The sequence below is a fragment of the Bufo gargarizans genome, chromosome 3, assembly GCF_014858855.1.
Source record: "Bufo gargarizans isolate SCDJY-AF-19 chromosome 3, ASM1485885v1, whole genome shotgun sequence".
Taxonomy (NCBI): domain Eukaryota; kingdom Metazoa; phylum Chordata; class Amphibia; order Anura; family Bufonidae; genus Bufo; species Bufo gargarizans.
The window spans coordinates 11005830-11028871 of NC_058082.1; the positions used below are offsets into that span (position 1 = coordinate 11005830).

Here is a 23042-nt window from a genome sequence, read left to right on the forward strand (position 1 = left end):
ACACATGATAGGATTTGATACACAGCTCAGCAGGCAGTATCACACAGGATAGGATTAGATACACAGCTCAGCAGACAGTATCACACAGGATAGGATTAGATACACGGCTCAGCAGACAGTATCACATATGATAGGATTAGATACACGGCTCAGCAGACAGTATCACACATGATAGGATTTGATACAGGTTTAGGCCTCATGCACACATTTTTCGTCCGTGCGCAGTTTTTTCCCCCGATTGTTTGTGGCCCAAAATATGGACACTGTAGTTTCTGAGCGCTCTTGCGCCTCCTAGCTGTGAGCCCCAGGATAACAGGGCAGATCCCTGAGTGTTTTTCTCTGTCAGGATCCAGAAAGGAAACAGATGGTGTCTGATCAGCAGGGTGAGCTGCGGTGCAGGGAGGGGGGGTGCACAGCGCAGGGAGGGGGGGTGCACAGCGCAGGGAGGGGGGTGCACAGCGCAGGAGGTGTACGGTACGAGGAAGTGTGAGGCTGCAGTGCCCAGCACATACTGCAGCCAGTAGAAACTGTGGGAAGTTTTGGGAGTTTCCCATCTCCACTACAACAGAGGAGCAGCACATCTGCGGGCTGTCATCTCAGCTCGGGGACGGGACCAGCTGACACCAGAGAACACCAGCTGCAGGTCACAGCCAGGAGTTGACCAGCTGACACCAGAGAACACCAGCTGCAGGACACGTCCAGCACAGCAGAGACAGTAGGTTCATCATTATCTGTATTTCTTAAAGTGGCGTCCGGTCATTCAGACGTCAGTAGACGCTGTGGTCCGATATCTGCCTTGTGAGAACGAGTCTACTGGCCAGTGACAGAAACAGGCGTCGACTTAAAATGTCTCAAAAAATTGCCAAAATCGCTCGTCATGCTCATTTAATGTGCACTGACGTTATTGAGCTCACCCTTTAGACGATACTGACCCACTGAGGATGATGGGAGTGATGCTTTCCATGTAAATGCTTAGGCATGTCACTACTACTCCCAACAGAGATTGTGATGTGACGATTGTTTTGATATTTAAGGAGCTCTCCACATTTAGAAATAAGTGTCCTCGTCACCCATAGCAACCAATCACATAAGGCCAGGAAAAGTGAAAGAAAAACTCTGGTTGCTATGGGCGACGAGGACACATTGCCCATAGCAACCAACACACAAGGGTCAATAAGGGAGATTTATTAAAGGGACGTTGCAAAGAGCTGTTGTAAAACTGGCACAAATGATTTGTTTACATATTTACCAATCTGGCCGCCATTGGCATATTTGCTGTCTTTGGGACTCATTATTGGCGCCCTTTGGAGACTATATGGCTGAAATGTATGGAGATGATGTTCCTGCCACCGCCACCATCCCGGTGCTCCGGATAAACATTTAAAGGGGCAGTGCAGGGAACGTTATAGGAATATATACTTAGCACAGTTTAGTAGAAGGGGCCCTCACCGCTGCCCAATATAAACACAGACGATAAGCTGGCAGGGCGCTCAGTACAAAACCCATGACATCAGCGGCTGAGACAGGAAAACAGCGTGTGTACTCTCATCACCAGCCAGACCTTTTTATATAAAGAGGGAAGGACTGGGGAAACTACAAGTCTCAGCATGCACATGGAATCCTGGTGCTTGTAGTTTTACTGTCTCTGATCTAAATCTAGAACAGTTCTGGTGTATAAAGGGTGAAATCTTTGGTCTTACGCCACGGCTTTCATATATATCCCGAATAATGTTCAAGAAACCCTCCATCACACCTCAGAAGGTATACATACCACAGATCACCCCCCAAAACTAATACAGACCCCAGATCACCCCCCCCCCCCCCGAAACTAATACAGACCCCAGATCACCCCTCCCCAAACTAATAAAGACCCCAGATAACACCTCCCAACTAACCAACTAATACAGACCCCAGATCACCCCTCCGGAACTAATACAGACCCCAGATCACCCCCCGGAACTAATACAGACCCCAGATCACCCCCCGGAACTAATACAGACCCCAGATAATACCCTCCCAGCTAAAACAGACCCCAGATAACCCCCCCCCCCCAAACTAATACAGAACCAAAATCCCCCCCCCCCCCCCGGAACTTATACAGATTCTAGATAATACTCCCAAACTAATACAGACCCCAGATAAGCCCTCCAAACTAATACAGAACCTAGATCACCCCCCTGAACTAATACAGACCCCAGATAACACACCTCCCCAACTAATACAGACCCCAGATAACACCCTCCCTCCAATTAATACAGACCCAAGATAACACCCTCCCTCCAATTAATACAGACCCAAGATCACACCCCGTGAACTAATACAGACCCCAATCAAAACCTCCCCCAAATAATACAGACCCAGATCACCCCCCCCCCCCCCCCCGAAACTAATACAGACCTCAGATAACACTGCCCGAACTAATACAGACCACAGATCACGCCAACCCGAACTTATACAGACCCTAGATCACACCCTCCCTCCCCCCCAACTAATACAGACCCTAGTTAACACCCTGAACCAATACAGCCCTCCCAAACTAAAACAGACCCCAGATCACACCCCCGAAACTAATATAGACCCCAGATAATACCCCCCAACTAATACAGACCCCAGATCACACCCCCGGAACTAACACAGACCCCAGATCACACCCCTGGAACTATTACAGACCCCAGATCAAACCCCCCCCAACTAATACAGACCCCAGATCGCCCCCCTGGAACTAACACAGACCACAGATCAGAGCCATGGAACTAATACAGACCCCAAATCAAACCCCCCCCCCCCCAAACTAATACAGACCCAAGATCACCCCCCCGAACTAATACAGAACCCAGATAACACACCTCCCCAACTAATACAGACCCCAGATAACACCCCCTCCAACTAATACAGACCCCAGATCACCCCCCGGGAACTAGTACAGACCCCAGATCAAAACCTCCCCCCCAACTAATACAGACCCCAGATCACCCCCCAGAACTAATACAGACCCCAGATAACACCTTCCAACCAATATAGACCCCAGATAACACCCCACCGAACTAATACAGACCACGCCAACCCAAACTAATACAGACCCCAGATCACACACCCCCCCCCGAACTAATACAGACCCTAGTTAACACCCCTGAACCAATACAGGCCCCCCAAACTAATACAGACCCCAGATCACACCCCCGGAACTAATACAGACCCCAGATAATACCCCCCCAACTAATACAGACCCAAGATCACCCCTCCAAACTAATACAGAACCCAGATAACACACCTCCCCAACTAATACAGACCCCAGATAACACCCCCCTCCAACTAATACAGACCCCAGATCACACCCCGGGAACTAGTACAGACCCCAGATCAAAACCTCCCCCCCAACTAATACAGACCCCAGAATACCCCCCGGAACTAATACAGACCCCAGATAACACCCTCCAACTAATACAGACCCCAGATAACACCCCACCAAACTAATACAGACCACAGATCACGCCAACCCAAACTAATACAGACCCAAGATCACACCCTCGCCCCCCCCAACTAATACAGACCCTAGTTAACACCCCTGAATTAATACAGCCCCCCCCCCCCCCCCCGAACTAATCCAGACCCCAGATCACACCCCTGGAACTAGTACAGACCCCAGATCAAACTCCCCCAACAAATACAGACCCCAGATCACCCCCCTGGAACTAATGAAGACCCCAGATAACCCCCCCTTTCAACTAATACAGACCCCAGATCACAACCCCGTAATTAACACAGACCACAGATCACACCCCTGGAACTAGTACAGACCCCAGATCAAACCCCCCCAACTAATACAGACCCAAGATCACCCCCCCCCGAACTAATGCAGACCCCAGATAACACACCTCCCCAACTAATACAGACCCCAGATAACACCCCCCCCTCCAATTAATACAGACTTCAGATCACACCCCGGGAACTAGTACAGACCCCAGATCAAAACCTCCCCCCCAACTAATACAGACCCCAGATCACCCCCCGGAACTAATACAGACCCCAGATAACACCCTCCAACTAATACAGACCCCAGATAACACCCCCCGAACTAATACAGACCACAGATCACGCCAACCCGAACTAATACAGACCACAGATCACACCCTCCCTCCCCCGAACTAATACAGGCCCTAGCTAACACCCCTGAACCAAAACAGGCGCCCCAAACTAATACAGATATAATATATCACCCCCGCCAAAATAATACGGACCCCGGATCACCCTCAAACTAATACAGACCCCAGATCACCCCCCCGGAACTAATACAGACCCCAGATAATACCCCCCCCCAACTAATACAGACCCCTGATCACACCCCCAGACATAACACAGAGCCCAGATCACATCCCCAGAACTAGTACAGACCCCAGATCAAGCCCCCCCCCCCCCCCCCCAACTAATACAGACCCCAGATCACAGCCATGGAACTAATTCAGACCCCAAGATCACACTCCCAGAACTAATACAGACCCCATATCTCACCGCTTTTCCCGAACTAATACAGACTCTATACCAGACTACAGACTTTAGTACACACTACTCCTTAATTCAGACGCAAGAATAAACTACAGTACCTCTTAATACTGACCTCAAACTTGACTACCCCTTAATACAGACCCCAGATCACACCCCGGGAACTAGTACAGACCCCAGATCAAAACCTCCCTCCCAACTAATACAGACCTAAGATCACACCCTACCCCTTAATACAGATGCCAGACTACCACTTAATACACACTCCAGACCACACTAGTCCTTAAATCACATATCAGACTGTTCTTTACTACAGACCCCAGAGGAACTATCTCTGCAGACCTCAGCCTGGTTGCCTTGCGGTCAGAATTTTTCTACGTTGGTTCCAGCCAGGGAATGCAGAGGACTGCTGAAATGAAGAGTGGTGAATTTACTCAGTGCTTGGAGATCTGCTGGATCTTCCAGGAGATCTCCCCTTTTGCCAAGAGTCTCCTGGTCATTCTGGTAGAGTTGACATTTATTTATGGGCAGAAGACCCTGCAAACCATCAGAAGAAACCAGACATTCACAGGGATTGGGATTATTTGATTAGAACATTTAGAATATTAGAAATTTCAGACCCGACGCCATAGACGGCCTCACAGACCACTCAGCGCTCTCTGCTCTGGACTCTGTTTATTCTATGAAGGGTAGGATCTTGGCACAGAGCTCCCCTGCCAGGGAACATGGCCACATTTATCTTCCGGCTTCATAATACAGAGAAGGAAAATATCTTTGTCTACAACAGAACAGAAAGTAATCACATTACATCACTGCCTTCACTGCCCGTGCCAACCACACAGATACCGCGGCTTAAAGGGAAAGAGATAGATAATAGATAGATAGATATAAGATACGGTAGCTAGATAGGAGATAGATAGATAGATAGATAGATATAAGATAGATAGATATGAGAGAAATAGATACAAAAAACAACAGCAGCACAGTTAGAAAAAAATACAATCGGGTGCAAATCATCAGGGAAGGTAGGCAACCATTCCACTATACAATATTTCCAAAAAAATAAGGCAGCACTCCAAATCAGGGTGCATCATTTCAGCCCACTCAATGAGGCCTTTGTCACGCAAAGCAATAGTGTCACACACATTATATATATATATATATATATATATATATATACACAAAATTGGTCACATGATACATAAGTGAATAATTGACCACATGGTGCATCAGAATAATTAGTCACATGATTAATACACAATTCAAAGTTCCAAAAAGTACAAAATAAATACATGATTGTTTATAAATATTAAAAAGACCAATGTGAATTTGAACAACAATATTTAAAAACGGCACATCCTCAAATAGATATATCATAGATAGACAGATAGATACATAAAAGCAATTCCAGGTTTGTGAGCAGCACAGCGAGCCAAGTAAAAGTTGGGTGCCAGCGGTTATTGGAGTGATCCGATCCCCAGGAAACATACAAAAAACGTAATCCACGGCACTTCCTCAAGTAAAAAAAATGGTGACTTTATTGCGTTGGTGAAATAAAGTCACAATTCTTTTTACTTGAGAAAGTGCCGTGGATTACTTTTTTTGTAGCTAGATCGATAGATAGATATTTATTAGTGTTGGGCACGAATATTCGAATCACGAATATCGCTACTTTGAGAATTCACGAAGAGAGCAGTGACATTACTGTGCTCTGTGCTTTACTGTTCCATTACAATAGATAGTTACTTAGCTTATATATACACTGCCTGTCAAAAAAAAAAGTCACCACCTGGATTTAACTAAGCAAATAGTTCTGAGCCTCCTATTGGATAATTACTGCCTGGGCGATTATCTTTCAGCTGGCAACAAGTTATTGAACCCCAACTCAAACCATGTCGAAAGACACATCTCGTGGTCGTGGAAAAGATGTTAGTCTGTCTGAGAAGGGTCAGATCATTGGCTCGCATCAAGCAGAGAAAACATCCAAGGAGTTTGCAGAAACTACTAAAATTGGGTTAAGAACTGTCCAACGCATTATTAAAAACTGGAAGGATAGTGGGGACCCATCGCATTCGAGGAAGAAATGTGTCGTGAAAAAAATCCTGAATGATGGTGATCGGCGATCACTTAAACGTTTGGTTAAATCAAATCGAAGAAAAACAACAGTAGAACTCAGGGCTATGTTTAATAGTGAAAGTAAGAGCATTTCCACACACACAATGTGAAGGGAACTCAAGGGATTGGGACTGAACAGCTGTGTAGCCGTAAGAAAACCACTAATCAGTGAGGCAAACCAGAATAAAAGGCTTTAATTTGCTAGGGAGCATAAAGATTGGACTCTGGAGCAATGGAAGAAGGTTGTGTTGAGTTCAGATTTACCCTGTTCCAGAGTGATGGGTGCATCAGGGTAAGAAGAGAGGCAGATGAAGTGATGCCCCCATCATGCCCAGTGCCTCCTGTACAAGCCTGTGGGGGCAGTGCTATGATCTGGGGTTGCTGCAGTTGGTCAGGTCTAGGTTCAGCAACAGTATGTGCTCCAAGAATGAGGTCAGATGACTACCTGAACATACTGAATGACCAGGTTATTCCAGCAATGGACTTGTTCTTCCCTGATGCCATGGGCATATTCCAAGATGACAATGCCAGGATTCATCGGGCTCAAATTGTGAAAGAGCGGTTCAGGGAGCAGGAGACATCATTTTCACCCATGGATTGTGGCCACCACAGAGTCCAGACCTTAACCCCATGGAGAATCTTTGGGATGTGCTGGAGAAGGCTTTGCGCAGCGGTCAGACTCTACCATCATCAATGCAAGATCTTGGGGAAAAATTAATGCAACACTGGGTGGAAATAAATCTTGTGACGTTGCAGAAGCTTATCGAAACAATGCCACAGAGAATGCGTGCCGTAATCAAAGCTAAAGGTGGTCCAACAAAATATTAGAGTGTGTGACCTTTTTTTTTTTTGGTGGTGACTTTGTTTTTGGACAGTGTATAATACAGATAGTTAGTGGGAGATAGTCAGTGTAGGTTAGATAGTGATATAGTGTAGCTGATAGGTTCTGCTGTCCATACATGCCACATAGTGCTGTGATGTCACAGCAATACTTTGTGCACCAATCAGTAATATGTAGTCAGACCTGCTAAAATATAAAGTTTCACGTATTGCGCCAAAATAATTGCCGATTAGCGCAATCGTGAATATATTGGAGCACGCTATCTGCATATAAAGCTATTGTAATGTTCTAACGTGCCAACTATTTTCTCCAGTCTCAGGAAACTTCTAGCAGCTTGAAAAATGTAGCAAAAGTGACCCACACCTGTATTGCGCTCACATTACATTGGCGATTTTCGCAATCAAGAAAATATTTGTGAATTCTCAAATATATGACGAATATTTGCCCAAATATCGCCCCTGCTGCTCATCACTAATAGATATGAGATAGATATGAGATAGATACAGTGAGGAACAGAAGTATTTGAACACCCTGCGATTTTGCAAGTTCTCCCACTTAGAAATCATGGAGGGTCTGACATTCACATTGTAGGTGCATTCCCACTCTGAGAGACAGGATAAAAAATAAAGAATTCAGGAAATCACATTGTATGATTTTTAAAGACTGTATTTGTCTTGCACGGCTGAACAGAAGTATTTGAACACCTGAGAAAATCAGTGTTAATATTTGGTGCAGACGCCTTTGTTTGTAATTCCAGAGGTCAGACGTTTCCTGTAGTTCTTGACCAGGTTTGCGCACACTCTGGAGGGATTTTGGCCCACTCCTCCACATCGATCTCCTCTAGATCTGTCAGGTTTCGGGGCTGTCGCTGAGCAACATGGAGTTTCAGCTCCCTCCAAAGATGTTCTATTGGGTTTAGGTCTAGCTAGTCCACTCCAGAACCTTGATATGCTTCTTACGGAGCCGCTCCTTGGTTATCCTGGCTGTGTGCTTCGGGTCGTTGTCATGTTGGAAGACCCAGCCACGACCCATCTTCAATGCTCTGACTGAAGGAAGGAGGTTGTTGCTCAAAATCTCACAATAAATGGCCCCATTCATCCTCTCCCGAATACAGTGCAGTCACCCTGTACCCTTCACATAAAAGCACCCCCAAAGCATGATGTTACCCCCCCCCCCCCATGCTTCACAGTAGGGATGGTGTTCTTGGGATGCAACTCATCCTTCTTTTTCCTTCAAACACGACGAGTGAAGTTTAGACCAAAAAGTTCTCCTTTGGTCTCATCTGACCACAATAATTTCTCCCATGCCTCCTCTGGATCATCCAGATGGTCATTGGTAAACATCAGACGGGCCTGGACATGTGATGACTTGAGCAGGGGAACCTTCCGTGCAATGCATGATTTGAAACCATGACGTGTAGTGTTCTACCGAAGTGACCTTTAAAACTGTGGTCCCAGCTCTCTTCATGTCATTGACCAGCTCCTCCCTTGTAGTTCTGGGCTGATTCCTCACCTTTCTTATCATCAGTGATACCTCACGAGGTAAGATCTTACATGGAGCCCCAGTCCGAGGGAGACTGACAGTCGTCTTTAGCCTCTTCCATTTTCTAACAATTACTCCAACAGTTGATCTATTTTCACCAAGCTGCTTGGCAATTGCCCCATAGCCCTTTCCAGCCTTTTGTCTCTGGTGTCTTTTGCCAACTCTTTGGTCTTGCCCATGGTAGTAGTTGGCGTCTGACTGACTGTGGGGTGGACAGGGGTCTTTAAAGAGCTCAGACAGGTGCTACTAAGTTAGATTAATGAGTGGAGTAGAGGTGGAGTAGAGGTGGAGTAGAGTTTTTAAAGGCACAATAACAGGTCTTTGAGAGTCAAAATTCTTGCTGTTTCTCAGGTGTTCAAATACTTATGTTCAGCCGTGCAAGACAAATACATTCTTTAAAAATCATACAATGTGATTTCCTGAATTTTTTTTATTTTATCCTGTCTCTCAGAGTGGGACTGCACCTACAATGTGAATGTCAGACCCCTCCATGATTCCTAAGTGGGAGAACTTGCAAAATCGCAGGGTGTTCAAATACTTCTGTTTCTCACTGTAGATAGATAGATAGATAGATAGAGAGATAGATACTGGATCATCAGGGTTTGTCCCTTTCATGCTTGTACTTCATGGTGTTGCTCTCCTGTACTTCTCGGACAGTCGGTCAGGTGACCATGTTCTACGTTCCTCTTCTAGAACTGTTGTCGCCGCCATGAAGGCCACACAACCCGAGAGGACGCCGCTGTTCAAGAAGGAGTCCAGCGGCTGTGTGTATCGGATCCCCTCCCTCATCTACATCACAGGGGAGAACGTGTTCCTGGCATTCGCAGAGAAGCGTAAGAGCGAGAGCGATGATGAGGCAGAGAGCGTGGTGATGAGGAGAGGGATCTACAAGACCGGATATGTGTCTGTAAGTCATGTGCGGAGTTCTCGTAGATGTCACAAAGTGTCCCACCATTGTTCATCTCCTCTAAAGATTTGTATACTCAGTCAGGCTCCATTATGTATAATACATCTAAAACTAAATAAAATAAACCAACTTTACAAACATCTGTGGTTCTGTGCACGCAGCTCCTATGTGGACGTATGTGTCGCCATGGTTACAGACTACAAACAAACCCTGTGTAGTCGCATCTGTATTATGCTGTATGGTGGAAAAAAGCAGGAGACGGAATGCACATAGATCTGCATAGTTGCTGTTTACACAAAACGGTAGATTTTTACTCACAGTGGCCTCTATTTATTGTGTAAAACTTACATAAATAAATAAAAAGTATACATATTAGGTATCACATGACCTAGCCCCTCAGGTGAACACTGTAAAAAAAAAAAAAAAAAAGAAACGGTGTAAAAAAGCCATTTTTTGTCACCTTACATCACAGAAAGTGTAATAGCAAGCGATCAAAAAGTCACACGCATCCCAAAAAAGTGCCAATCAAACCGTCATTTCATCCTGCAAAAATCATACCCTACCCAAGATAATCGCCCAAAAACTGAAAAAACTATGGCTCTCAGACTATGGAAACACTAAAACATGATTTTTTTTTTGTTTCAAAAATGAAATAATTGTGTAAAACTTACATAAATAAAAAAAGTACACATATTAGGTATCGCCGCGTTTGTAATAACCTGCTCTATAAAAATATCACATGACCTAGCCCCTGAGGTGAACACCGTAAAAATAAATAAATAAAACAGGTGTAAAAAAGCCATTTTTTGTCACCTTACATCACAAAAAGTGTAATAGCAAGCGATCAAAAAGTCACACGCACCCCGAAATAGTGCCAATCAAACCGTCATCTCATCAGGCAAAAATCATACCCTACCCAAGATAATCACCCAAAAACTGAAAAAAAATAGGGCTCTCAGACTATGGAAACACTAAAACATGATTTTTTTTTGTTTTAAAAATTAAATCATTGTGTAAAACTTACATAAATAAAAAAAAAGTGTACATATTAGGTATTGCTGCATCTGTGACAACCTGGTCTATAAATATATCACATGATCGAACCTTTCAGATGAATGTTGTAAATAACAAAAAGTTAAAACGGTGCCAAAACAGCTATTTCTTGTTACCTTGCCTCACAAAAAGTGTAATATAGAGCAACCAAAAATCATATGTACCCTAAACTAGTACCAACAATACTGCCACCCTATGTCGTAGTTTCTAAAATGTGGTCACTTTTTTGGAGTTTCTACTCTAGGGGTGCATCAGGGGGGCTTCAAATGGGACATGGTGTCAAAAAACCAGTCCAGCAAAATCTGCCTTTAAAAAAACCGTATGGCATTCCTTTCCTTCTGCGCCCTGCTGTGTGCCCGTACAGCCGTTTACAACCACATATGGGGTGTTTCTGTAAACTACTGAATCAGAGCCATAAATATTGAGTTTTGTTTGGCTGTTAACCCTTGCTTTGTAACTGGAAAATAATTATTAAAATGGAAAATCTGCCAAAAAAGTAAAATTTTGAAATTGTATCTCTATTTTCCAATAATTCTTGTGGAACACCTAAAGGGTTAACAAAGTTTGTAAAATCAGTTTTGAATACCTTAAGGGGTGTAGTTTCTAGAATGGGGTCATTTTTGGGTGGTTTCTATTATGTAAGCCTCACAAAGTGACTTCAGATCTGAACTGGTCCTTGAAAAGTGGGTTTTTGATTTTTTTTAAAAAATTTCAAGATTTGCTTCTAAACTTCTAAGCCTTGTAACATCCCCAAAAAATAAAATGCCATTCCCAAAATTATCCAAACATGAAGTAGACATATGGTGAATGTAAAGTAATAACTATTTTTGTAGGTATTACTATGTATTATAGAAGTAGAGAAATTGAAACTTGTAAATTTGCAAATTTTTCAAAATTTGGGGCAAATTTGGTATTTTTTTTATAAATAAAAATGATTTTTTTTAAACTCCATTTTACCAGTTTTATGAAGTACAATATGTGACGAAAAAATGGCCTCAGAATGGCCTGGATAAGTCAAAGCGTTTTAAAGTTATCTGCACTTAAAGTGACACTGGTCAGATTTGCAAAAAATGGCCAAGTCCTTAAGGTGAAATATGACTGTGTCCTTAAGGAGTTAATCAGACCTCAGCTCACAGCCCCAATCAGATCCCAATGTTAAGACCCCAATAAGACCTCAGATCAGACTCCAATGTGAAAGCCCCCTCTACCTCTCTTATCTGCCCCATGCCTGTTATTACTGCCCCCATGCCTGTTATTACTGCCCCTATGCCTCTCAGTTCATACCCCAGCAGCCTCAGAACATATAAAATAAAGAAACCACTTACCCGTCCTGCTCCTCACCACCCGCGCTCTTCATCCTCCTGCTGTCGGCTGTGCTGTGAACTGGCGCGCACAGCGTGAGGTCACAGAGCGCCCTCACACTGTGCGCAACCACTGCACAGCACAGCCGACAGCCAAGCGGAGGACCAGGAAGCGGCGAGTACAGAGCCTTCATTGCTTCCCGCTCCTTCTGTGCTAATGAGCGCTTCCATAATGGAAGCACTCATTAGCATTCGCCTCATAAGACGCAGGGACATTTTCCCCCCACTTTGGGGGGGGGGGGGGGGGACTGCGTCTTATAGGGCAAAAAATACGGTATGTATAGTTTGTAGATTTCTTATAACAATGTAAATCTATTTTATAGTATATAGATTTTATAATAATTTATATAGATTTTATAGATTTGTATAGAAATTTATGTATATGATATAGATTTTTAAATAATTTATGTATGGTTTGTAGATTTTTACAATATAGATTTTTTTAAATAATATATAGGTTTTGTAGATTTATGATTGTTTAATCTAAATATATAGGTAGATATATGGTAGATTTAACATGTATTTATATATACGTGTATATTTGTAAATTTTTAAATTGTATATATTTTGTAGATTTTAAGAATGTATGTGTGTGTGTATATAATATATATATATTCACCGAATAAAGAGGCAGCACTTCCAGTTTTTGGTGACAGGGTGCCTTTGTCAAGCCTCAGTGAGAAGGCTGAAACGTTGCTGGGAATAAAGTTTGGGGTCGTCACCCTGTCACCAAAAACTGGAAGTGCTGCCTCTTTATTCGGTGAATATATATCTTGGAGGAGAAGCCAGCCTCTCTGAGGAATCTTGCACCCAGTGCACAACATCTGACTGTGCTGCTGCACTATCTGTGGTATTATATATATATATATATATACACACACACACACACATACTAGCAGGAGGATCCGGCTTCGCACGGGTATATTTCATCTATTTCATTTAATGTTTCTGTGTGTCGTTAAAAGATATCAACAGTATCCCCCATAACTGTGACCTTTACAGCACCCCACCCCCTTAACAGTGAACGCCACAGCCCCTCACCCCTTAACACTGCCCCCTCCACAGTGCTCCACCTTTTTAAAATGGGACCTTCACATTAGCCCATCCCCTTAACTTTGACCTTTACAGCAACCTGCCCCTTTAACCACCTCCCGACCGCCTAACGCACCGATGCGTCCGGGAGGTGGTTGATTTACTCCTCCTGGACGCATCGGCGCGTCATCTCGCGATACCTGAGATTTCCTGTGAACGCGCGCGCGCTCACAGGAACGGAAGGTAAGCGAGTGGATCTCCAGCCTGCCAGCGGCGATCGTTTTTTTTAACCCCTAACAGGTATATTAGACGCTGTTTTGATAACAGCGTCTAATATACCTGCTACCTGGTCCTCTGGTGGTCCCCATGTTTGGATCGACCACCAGAGGACACAGGTAGCTCAGTAAAGTCGCACCAAACACCACACTACACTACACCCCCCGTCACTTATTAACCCCTTATAAACACCTGATCACCCATGATCACCCCATATAAACTCCCTGATCACCCCCCTGTCATTGATCACCCCCCTGTAAGGCTCCATTCAGACATTTTTTTGGCCCAAGTTAGCGGAAATATATATATTTTTTTGTTTGTTTTTCCTTACAAAGTCTCATATTCCACTAAGTTGTGTCAAAAAATAAAATCTCCCATGAACTCGCCATACCCCTCACGGAATCCAAATGCATAACATTTTTAGACATTTATATTCCAGACTTCTTCTCACGCTTTAGGGCCCCTAAAAAGCCAGGGAAGTATAAATACCCCACATGTGACCCCATTTCGGAAAGAAGACACCCCAAGGTATTCCGTGAGGGGCATATTGAGTCCATGAAAGATTTAAATTTTTGTCCTAAGTTAGCGGAAAGTGAGACTTTGTGAGAAAAAAACAAAAAAAAAAAAAATCAATTTCCGCTAACTTATGCAAAAAAAAAAATAATTCTATGAACTCGCCAGGCCCTTCATTGAATACCTTGGGGTGTCTTCTTTCCAAAGTGGGGTCACATGTGGGGTATTTATACTGCCCTGGCTTTTTAGGGGCCCGAAAGTGTGAGAAGAAGTCTGGAATATAAATGTCTAAAAATGCCCTCCTAAAAGGAATTTGGGCACCTTTGCGCATCTAGGCTGCAAAAAAGTGTGACACATCTGGTATCGCCGTACTCAGGAGAAGTTGGGGAATGTGTTTTGGGGTGTCATTTTACATATACCCATGCTGGGTGAGATAAATATCTTGGTCAAATGCCAACTTTGTATAAAAAAAATGGGAAAAGTTGTCTTTTGCCAAGATATTTCTCTCACCCAGCATGGGTATATGTAAAATGACACCCCAAAACACATTCCCCAACTTCTCCTGAGTACGGCGATACCAGATGTGTGACACTTTTTTGCAGCCTAGGTGGGCAAAGGGGCCCACATTCCAAAGAGCACCTTTCGGATTTTACCGGTCATTTTTTACAGATTTTGATTTCAAACTACTTTGCATGAATTTGGGCCCCTAAAATGCCAGGGCAGTATAACTACCCCACAAGTGACCCCATTTTGGAAAGAAGACACCCCAAGGTATTTCGTGATGGGCATAGTGAGTTCATGGAAGTTTTTATTTTTTGTCACAAGTTAGTGGAAAATGAGACTTTGTAAGAAAAAATAAAAATAAAGAATCAATCATCATTTTCCGCTAACTTGTGACAAAAAATTAAAAGTTCTATGAACTCACTATGCCCATCAGTGAATACCTTAGGGTGTCTACTTTCCGAAATGCGGTCATTTGTGGGGTGTTTCTACTGTCTGGGCATTGTAGAACCTCAGGAAACATGACAGGTGCTCAGAAAGTCAGAGCTGCTTCAAAAAGCGGAAATTCACATTTTTGTACCATAGTTTGTAAACGCTATAACTTTTACCCAAACCATTTTTTTTTTTACCCAAACATTTTTTTTTTTTAAATCAAAGACATGTAGAACAATAAATTTAGCGAAAAATTTATATATGGATGTCGTTTTTTTTTTGCAAAATTTTACAGCTGAAAGTGAAAAATGACATTTTTTTGCAAAAAAATCGTTAAATTTCGATTAATAACAAAAAAAGTAAAAATGTCAGCAGCAATGAAATACCACCAAATGAAAGCTCTATTAGTGAGAAGAAAAGGAGGTAAAATTCATTTGGGTGGCAAGTTGCATGACCGAGGAATAAACGGTGAAAGTAGTGTAGTGCAGAAGTGTAAAAAGTGGCCTGGTCATTAAGGGTGTTTCAGCTAGGGGGGTTGAAGTGGTTAATAGTGACCTCCACAGTACCCCGTTCCCTTAACAGTGACCTCACAGTACCCTGCTGACTAAACAGTGACCTTCACAGCAGATGCCCCTTTAATAGTGGCCCCTGCCCCCTGCCCCCTGAACAGTGCTCCCACAGCACCCTGCCCCTGACATTTTGTCGTACCAATGTTGCGCAACAACTTTTATAATGATAGTCTATCTGCTGCGACTGTTGCAAAAAATCCATCCAAGATGGATGCATGTAGCAGCGTAGTTGTGCCCTATATGTTGTGCGACTTATTGTCGTTGTGTAGCCCTAGCCTAAAGCTGACCTACAGCAGTGAAGAAAAATGGCTGGATTGTTATGGAAACCTGGAGTAAAACTGTGTGTATGTGGAGACTAAGGGCCTGCGAGCTTCTATTGGCTGATTAGGGACATGTGACCGTGTATAAGGCAGTTGGGATATGAAGAGAAAGTCCTGCAGGCTTCAATTGGCTAATGCAGGTCATTTATACAGTCAGGTCCATAAATATTGGGACATGGACACAATTCTAACATTTTTGGCTCTATACACCACCACAATGGATTTGAAATGAAACAGACAAGATGTGCTTTACCTGCAGACTGTCAGCTGTAATTTGAGGGTATTAACATCCAAATCAGGTGAACGGTGCAGGAATTACAACAGTTTGCATATGTGCCTCCCACTTGTTAAGGAACCAGAAGTAATGGGACAATTGGCTTCTCAGCTGTTCCATGGCCGGGTGTGTGTTATTCCCTCATTATCCCAATTACAATGAGCAGATAAAAGGTCCAGAGGTCATTTCCAGTCTGCTATTTGCATTTGGAATCTGTTGCTGTCAACTCTCAAGATGAGATCCAAAGAGCGGTCACTATCAGTGAAGGAAGCCATCATTAGGCTGAAAAAACACAACTAACCCATCAGAGAGATAGCAAAACCATTAGGCGCGGCCAAAACAACTGTTTGGAATGTTCATAAAAAGAAGGAACGCACCGGTGAGCTCAGCAACACCAAAAGACCCGGAAGACCATGGAAAACAACTATGGTGGATGACCGAAGAATTATTTCCCTGGTGAAGAAAACACCCTTCACAACAGTTGGCCGGATCAAGAATACTCTCCAGGAGGTAGGTGTATGTGTGTCACAGTCAACAATCAGGAGAAGACTTCACCAGAGTGAATACAGAGGGTTCACCACAAGATGTAAACCATTGGTGAGCCTCAAAAACAGGAAGGACAGATTAGAGTTTGCCAAACGACATCTAAAAAAGCCTTCACATTTCTGGGACAACATCCTATGGACAGATGAGACCAAGATCAACTTGTACCAGAGTGATGGGAAGAGAGGAGTATGGAGAAGGAAAGGAACTGCTCATGGTCCTAAGCATACCACCTCATCAGTGAAGCATGGTGGTGGTAGTGTCATGGCGTGGGCATGTATGGCTGCCAATGGAACTGGTTCTCTTGTATTTGATGATGATGTGACTGCTGACAAAAGCAGCAGGATGAATTCTGAAGTGTTTCGGGCAATATTATCTGCTCATATTCAGACAAATGCTTCAGAACCCACTGGACGGCGCTTCACAGTGCAGATGGACAATGACCCAAAGCATACTGCAAAAGCAACCAAAGAGTTTTTTAAGGAAAGAAGTGGAATGTTCTGCAATGGCCAAGTCAATCACCGGACCTGAATCCGATTGAGCGTTTCACTTGCTGAAGACAAAACTGAAGGGAAAATGCCCCAAGAACAAGCAGGAACTGAAGACAGTGGCAGTAGAGGCCTGGCAGAGCATCACCAGGGATGAGACCAGCGTCTGGTGATGTCTATGCGTTCCAGACTTCAGGCTGTAATTGACGGCAAAGGATTTGCAACCAAGTATTAAAAAGTGAAAGTTTGATTCATGATTATTATTCTGTCCCATTACTTTTGGTCCCTAACAAGTGGGAGGCACAGATGCAAACTGCTGTAATTCCTGCACCGTTCACCTGATTTGGATGTAAATACCCTCAAATTAATGCTGACCGTCTGCAGGTAAAGCACATCGTGTTCGTTTCATTTCAAATCCATTGTGGTGGTGTATAGAGCCAAAAATGTTAGAATTGTGTCCATGTCCCAATATTTATGGACCTGACTGTATATATATACACACACACACACACGTTTGTATAACTATATTGCGTTTATATTTTGTAATTTATTCTGTAGATTTGTAAAATATATATACATGTTATTGATTTTTATGGTTCAATAAGATTTTATTATAATTATCAATTACAATCATAAGAGAACAACACAAATTGCAGTATACATACCGCATACAAAGATACATTGCGACATGCAATCATGAACCGCAGTACAGCATAAAGGACAAGGTATAAGCATGTATCTGAATAACAAACAGTCAGCTGACAAAAAGTCAACGGAAACAAAGGCCCTGAAGGGCTAAATAAGGCCTCAAACAAATGATGTATAGGCCAATAATTCTAGACAAACTTGACATATAAAGGGGAGGAGACAGGAAGACACACAAGAGGAGGGGGGGGGGGGAGAAATCATAGGGCATAACTAGAGAATGGCTAGGTATTATTAAGGAGGAGAATCAGGGAGTACCCCAGATGCCAACCAAACCGCAAATGACGTAGATGATCTAAACCTGGACCATGGCTCCCAACTCTTAAGAAACACCGGAATCTTGTTGAGATCAGCGGCACACATCTCCTCCCTGTGTATCAGCTCCTCCAATGCAGAGGTCCAAGTAATCCTTTTCAACCTCTCGGTTGACTTCCAATTGCGTGGGATTATTTGCCTCATGGCCAGAATGAAGAGCCGCAATGAACCTTTCTTAACCTGTGAGATCCGCCACGGGAAAATAGATAGCAGAGCGATGGAAGGGGAAAATTCTATGGAGGCCCGGAATAGAAAATTATAGAGCTTGAAGACATCTATCCATAGTGGGTTAAGCCTCGGACAATCCCACCATATATGGGTCATAGTCCCCCTAGCACCATGGCACCGCCAACATAGATCAGAAACCGAGGGGTAGAGCCGATGCAGTTTCTCCGGTGTCCGATACCATCTGGTAAGTATTTTATAATTGAGTTCTTGTAAATTACACGATATAGAGATCTTATGCGTAAAAAGCAATGCACGTTTCCATTGATCCCCAGTAAAAGTAACACCCAATTCCGTCTCCCAATCAAGCATAAACTTGAGTTTGGGGTAGGAATCTACAGATTGGCTGCCCTCAGTCACCTCGGCGTTCAGCATGATGTAAAGTAAGGAAATAGCATGGCCAGGGGCCACCTGAGCAACACATAGCTTTTCAAAATCTGTTAGAGATGTGTGGGACCGCAAACCAGGCATCAGAGAACCAACAAATCCCCTGAGTTGAAAATAGAGGAACCATCTTCCAGGAGAAGAAGGGAGTATGTGCGATAGGTCTTCGAGAGGGCGTATCCCAGTAGAAGAACAGACGTCTCTCAGTCTGACAGTCGATGTGTGGTTAGTTCGGAGGGAGGGCACCTGTCTCAGTCCCACAGGTAAATCTGGATGGTCAGTGAGCATAGAGAGGGGACCTGGGATCTTAGCCAAATTTAGTTTAGGCGCAAACTTTATCCATGAGGCTGCTAAAGTAGGGAGAAGCATATCAGATTGGGCATGCGGGAGGTTGCATAGGGAATGTTATTGATTTTTATAACAATTTACTACACTTTTGTAGATCTTTATAAGAATTTATAATATCTTTATATATTTTGATAATAGTTTTCCTTGTTTTCAGTGGGAAGGTCTCCAAAGTTTACACGACATCTGCCTGACAAATCACCGTATGATTAACCCCTGTCCGGTTTATGAAGATGTCACCAAGACTCTGTTCCTCTTCTTCAACTGCATTCCCAGCGGGGTGACTGAAGAACGCATGAGAAAGTGGGGGAACTGCTCCAAGCTGTGTTACTCCACCAGTAAGGACTGCGGGAAGACATGGAGTAGCTCCACAGACATCACAGACGTGACGAGCAGCATCAGGAATCTGGCCACTTTCTTTGTGTCTCCTGGTCATGGCATCCAGACCCAATGTGGGAAACTCGTGGTCCCAGCCTATGTGTATGTCGCCAAATTTTGGTTCATACGCTGGTGGTCCACCAAAGCCAAAGCTTTTTATATCTACAGTGAGGACCAAGGCAACCGGTGGAGTATATCAGAACGGATCGAAAAACACGAGTGCGGCGAATCTCAACTTGCAGAAATCGTGTCTGAAGATGGTCAGAAAATGCTGTACTGCAACGCACGGAGCCCGTCCAAGAAACGTGTGGAGGCGCTGATGCTGAACGTCGGAGGGGAATTTAAGATAGCTGAAAAAAGTCGCAAATTAAAGGAGTCTGAGAAGGGTGGGTGCTCCGGCAGTGTTTTGGGTTTCCCAGGTCTGGAACAACCAGGACAAGAGCGCCGCCACTGGCTGCTCTTCTCACACCCGACAAAGAAAGACCGCAGAGATCTTGGCATCTATCTGAACAAGTCACCGCTTATGTCTGAGGCCTGGTCCAAGCCATGGGTCATTCATGATGGCCCGTCTGCATACTCGGATCTCGCTGATATTAAGGACGCGAATACCTTTGCAATGCTGTTTGAAAGTGGAGCTGAGACGCCTTATGAGGAGATCAACTTTTGTCTCTTTACTGTGGAAGATGTCTTAGAAAATATCAACAAGAAGAAAAGCTTGTTTGCCCTATTCAGGAAGTGACAAGAACCAAATGACGTTCCAACCTAAAATCAAAAATCCCTAAAAAAATACAAAAACTGGAGCCTCCCCTTACTGTCAAGTAGTAAGAAAGTCTCTTCAGATATTTTATAACTTAAATCAGTTCCTTGGAAAGCTGAGGGAAAACCAACATGGCCGCCCTTTTTAACAGGGATGCCCCCCACTTAGGTTATTTCAAGACATCTTGAGTTAATACAATTAATTGGAATCATATTCCCTCAGGACGTCTACCTATTTATCTCCTTCAGTGATTTAGACCTTCTAAATAAACACAGACCTTCAACAGGCCCCTTAAATAAACTTTGACCCCAGATGCGATCCTTATCTAAATATAGACCCTTGACCAGACCCTCTAAATACAAAACCCAGACCAGACCCAGAGAATAAATACTCCAGGCCAGACATCTACCTAAAATACAGACCCCCAGATCAGACCCATAAATAGCAAAAACTCCAGACCAGACCCCTAAACAACTACAGATCCTAAACTAGACCCCTAAATAACTACAGACTCTAGACCAGATCCCTAAAAAAATTACAGATTCTAGACTTGACCCCTAAGTAACTACAGACCCCAGTCCAGGCCTCTAAATAACTACAGACTCTAGACCAGACCCCCAAATAACTGCAGACCCCAGACCAGACCCCTAAAGAGATACAGACTCTAGACCAGACCACTAAATATCTACATACAATAGACTAGACTCTTAAATGATTACAGACCCCTAAATAATTGCAGACCCTAGACCAGACCCCTAAATAACTATAGACTCCAGAGAAGATCCCTAAATAACTACAGACCCTAGACCAGACCTCTACATAACTACCGACCCGAGACCAGACCAGACCCCTAAATAACTACTGACTCTAGATAAGACCACTAAATAACTACAGACCCTAGACCAGACTCCTAAATAACTGTAGACCCCAGACTAGACCCCTAAATAACTGCAAACCCCGACCAGACCCCTAAATAACTACAGACCCCAGACCAGACCCCTAAATAACTACAGACCCCAGACCAGACCCCTAAATAACTACAGACCCCAGACCAGACCCCTAAATAACTACAGACCCCAGACCAGACCCCTAAATAACTACAGACCCCAGACCAAACCTCTAAATAACTACAGACCCCTAAATAACTACAGATTCTAGACCAGACCCCTAAATAGCTACAGACCCAAGACCAGACCCATAAATAATTACAGACCCCCAGACCAGACCCCTAAATAGCAACAGATCCTAGACCAGACCCCTAAATAACTGCAGACTATAGAGAAGACACCTAAATAAATTGACCCTAGACTAGACCTCTAAATAACTACAGACTCTAGACTAGACCTCTAAATAACTATAGACCCAGACCCCTCAATAATTGTAGATCCTAGACCAGACTCCTAAATAAGTAGACCATACACCAGACCCCTAAATAACTACAGACTGTAGAGCAGATGCCTAATAAAAAAATAAAATAAAAAATATACTGATTCTAGACATGACCCCTAAATAACTACAGACCCCAGTCCAGGCCTCTAAATAACTACAGGCTCTAGACCAGACCCCTGAATAACTACAGATCCTATGCCAGACCCCTAAATAACTGAAGCCCCCAGACCAAACCCCTAAATAACTAGACAAGACCCCTAAATAAATACAGACCCTAGACCAGACCTCTAAATAACTGCACACCCTGGACTAGACCTCTAAATTAGTACAGGCCCTGGACCAGACCTCTAAATAACTTTAGACCGTACACCAGACCCCTAAATAACTATAGACCCTGGACCAGACCCTTAACTAAATGCAGACACCAGACCAGACCTCTAAATAACTACAGAATAAATTGACTACTAATTGAATTACATCTAAATTTGCCGCCTTATCGGAGAACACATCCATTTGACAATCTGCATTCTGGGAAAGATGGGCGAGGCCATATTGGTTGTCACCCACCTTTCCCAAACTTTTGAACATTACATCTTCCTATTCATTCGGCGATGCAATTTAGCAGAGATCTGTGAGAAATATTGTCTTCTGACCTGATTGGATTCCTAAAATGATTGCACAAAAGAGCTTTATCGAACAAGGTCACTGATGGAATAAGTATGTGACCCCCTAAGATCAGGTCAGGTGTGGGTGCCCACCAATATGGCAGTAGCCATAGGGCGGATACTAATTCTGGATTATGGCACCGACAGATCAGTTTCATCAAATTCAATTAATTGTGCAGAAAATTTAAATTCCGATCCTCAGGGGCGGAGCCTACTGTGCATAATTAAGGTTATTTCTATTATTACTGTCGGTTATAATGATTATGCAGATTAAGGCTCATTTCTGCAACTTTTGTAATAAGCTTTCTTTTTCAACTTCTCACCAATTTCCAAATGTCTGCTTGCTGTCAATGAATGAGAACATTCTTGATGCTAAAGGTTTTCTTACATCCAGTCTAAACTTATCTGCAGCACCAATCTCTCTCCTACCCTGATGGTTTGTTACAGTGTATCGGCGCAGGTGACATGGATCAGCCAGGAGAACAGGCTGTTTACCTAGCAGACAATTGTAACAAACCCTCAGCTGTATTAGGTCAGGACAGGTATTCAAGCCTCTGAATGTTCCCTTCTCTGACAGTAAGCGGAGATCTTACAAACGGTGAGAAATCAGAA

The 23042-nt window shown here is 43.5% G+C and overlaps 1 protein-coding gene across 1 annotated transcript; it reads left to right on the forward strand.

The window, feature by feature from the left end:
• Positions 1–433: 433 nt before the first annotated feature.
• LOC122932110 (sialidase-3-like) lies at positions 434–21851 on the forward strand. The gene is made up of 3 exons (XM_044286335.1): positions 434–715; positions 9692–9905; positions 19399–21851. Exons 2-3 carry the CDS (start codon positions 9708–9710, stop codon positions 20356–20358), a joined length of 1158 nt encoding a protein of 385 aa, XP_044142270.1. The 5' UTR covers positions 434–715; positions 9692–9707; the 3' UTR covers positions 20359–21851.
• Positions 21852–23042: the final 1191 nt, after the last annotated feature.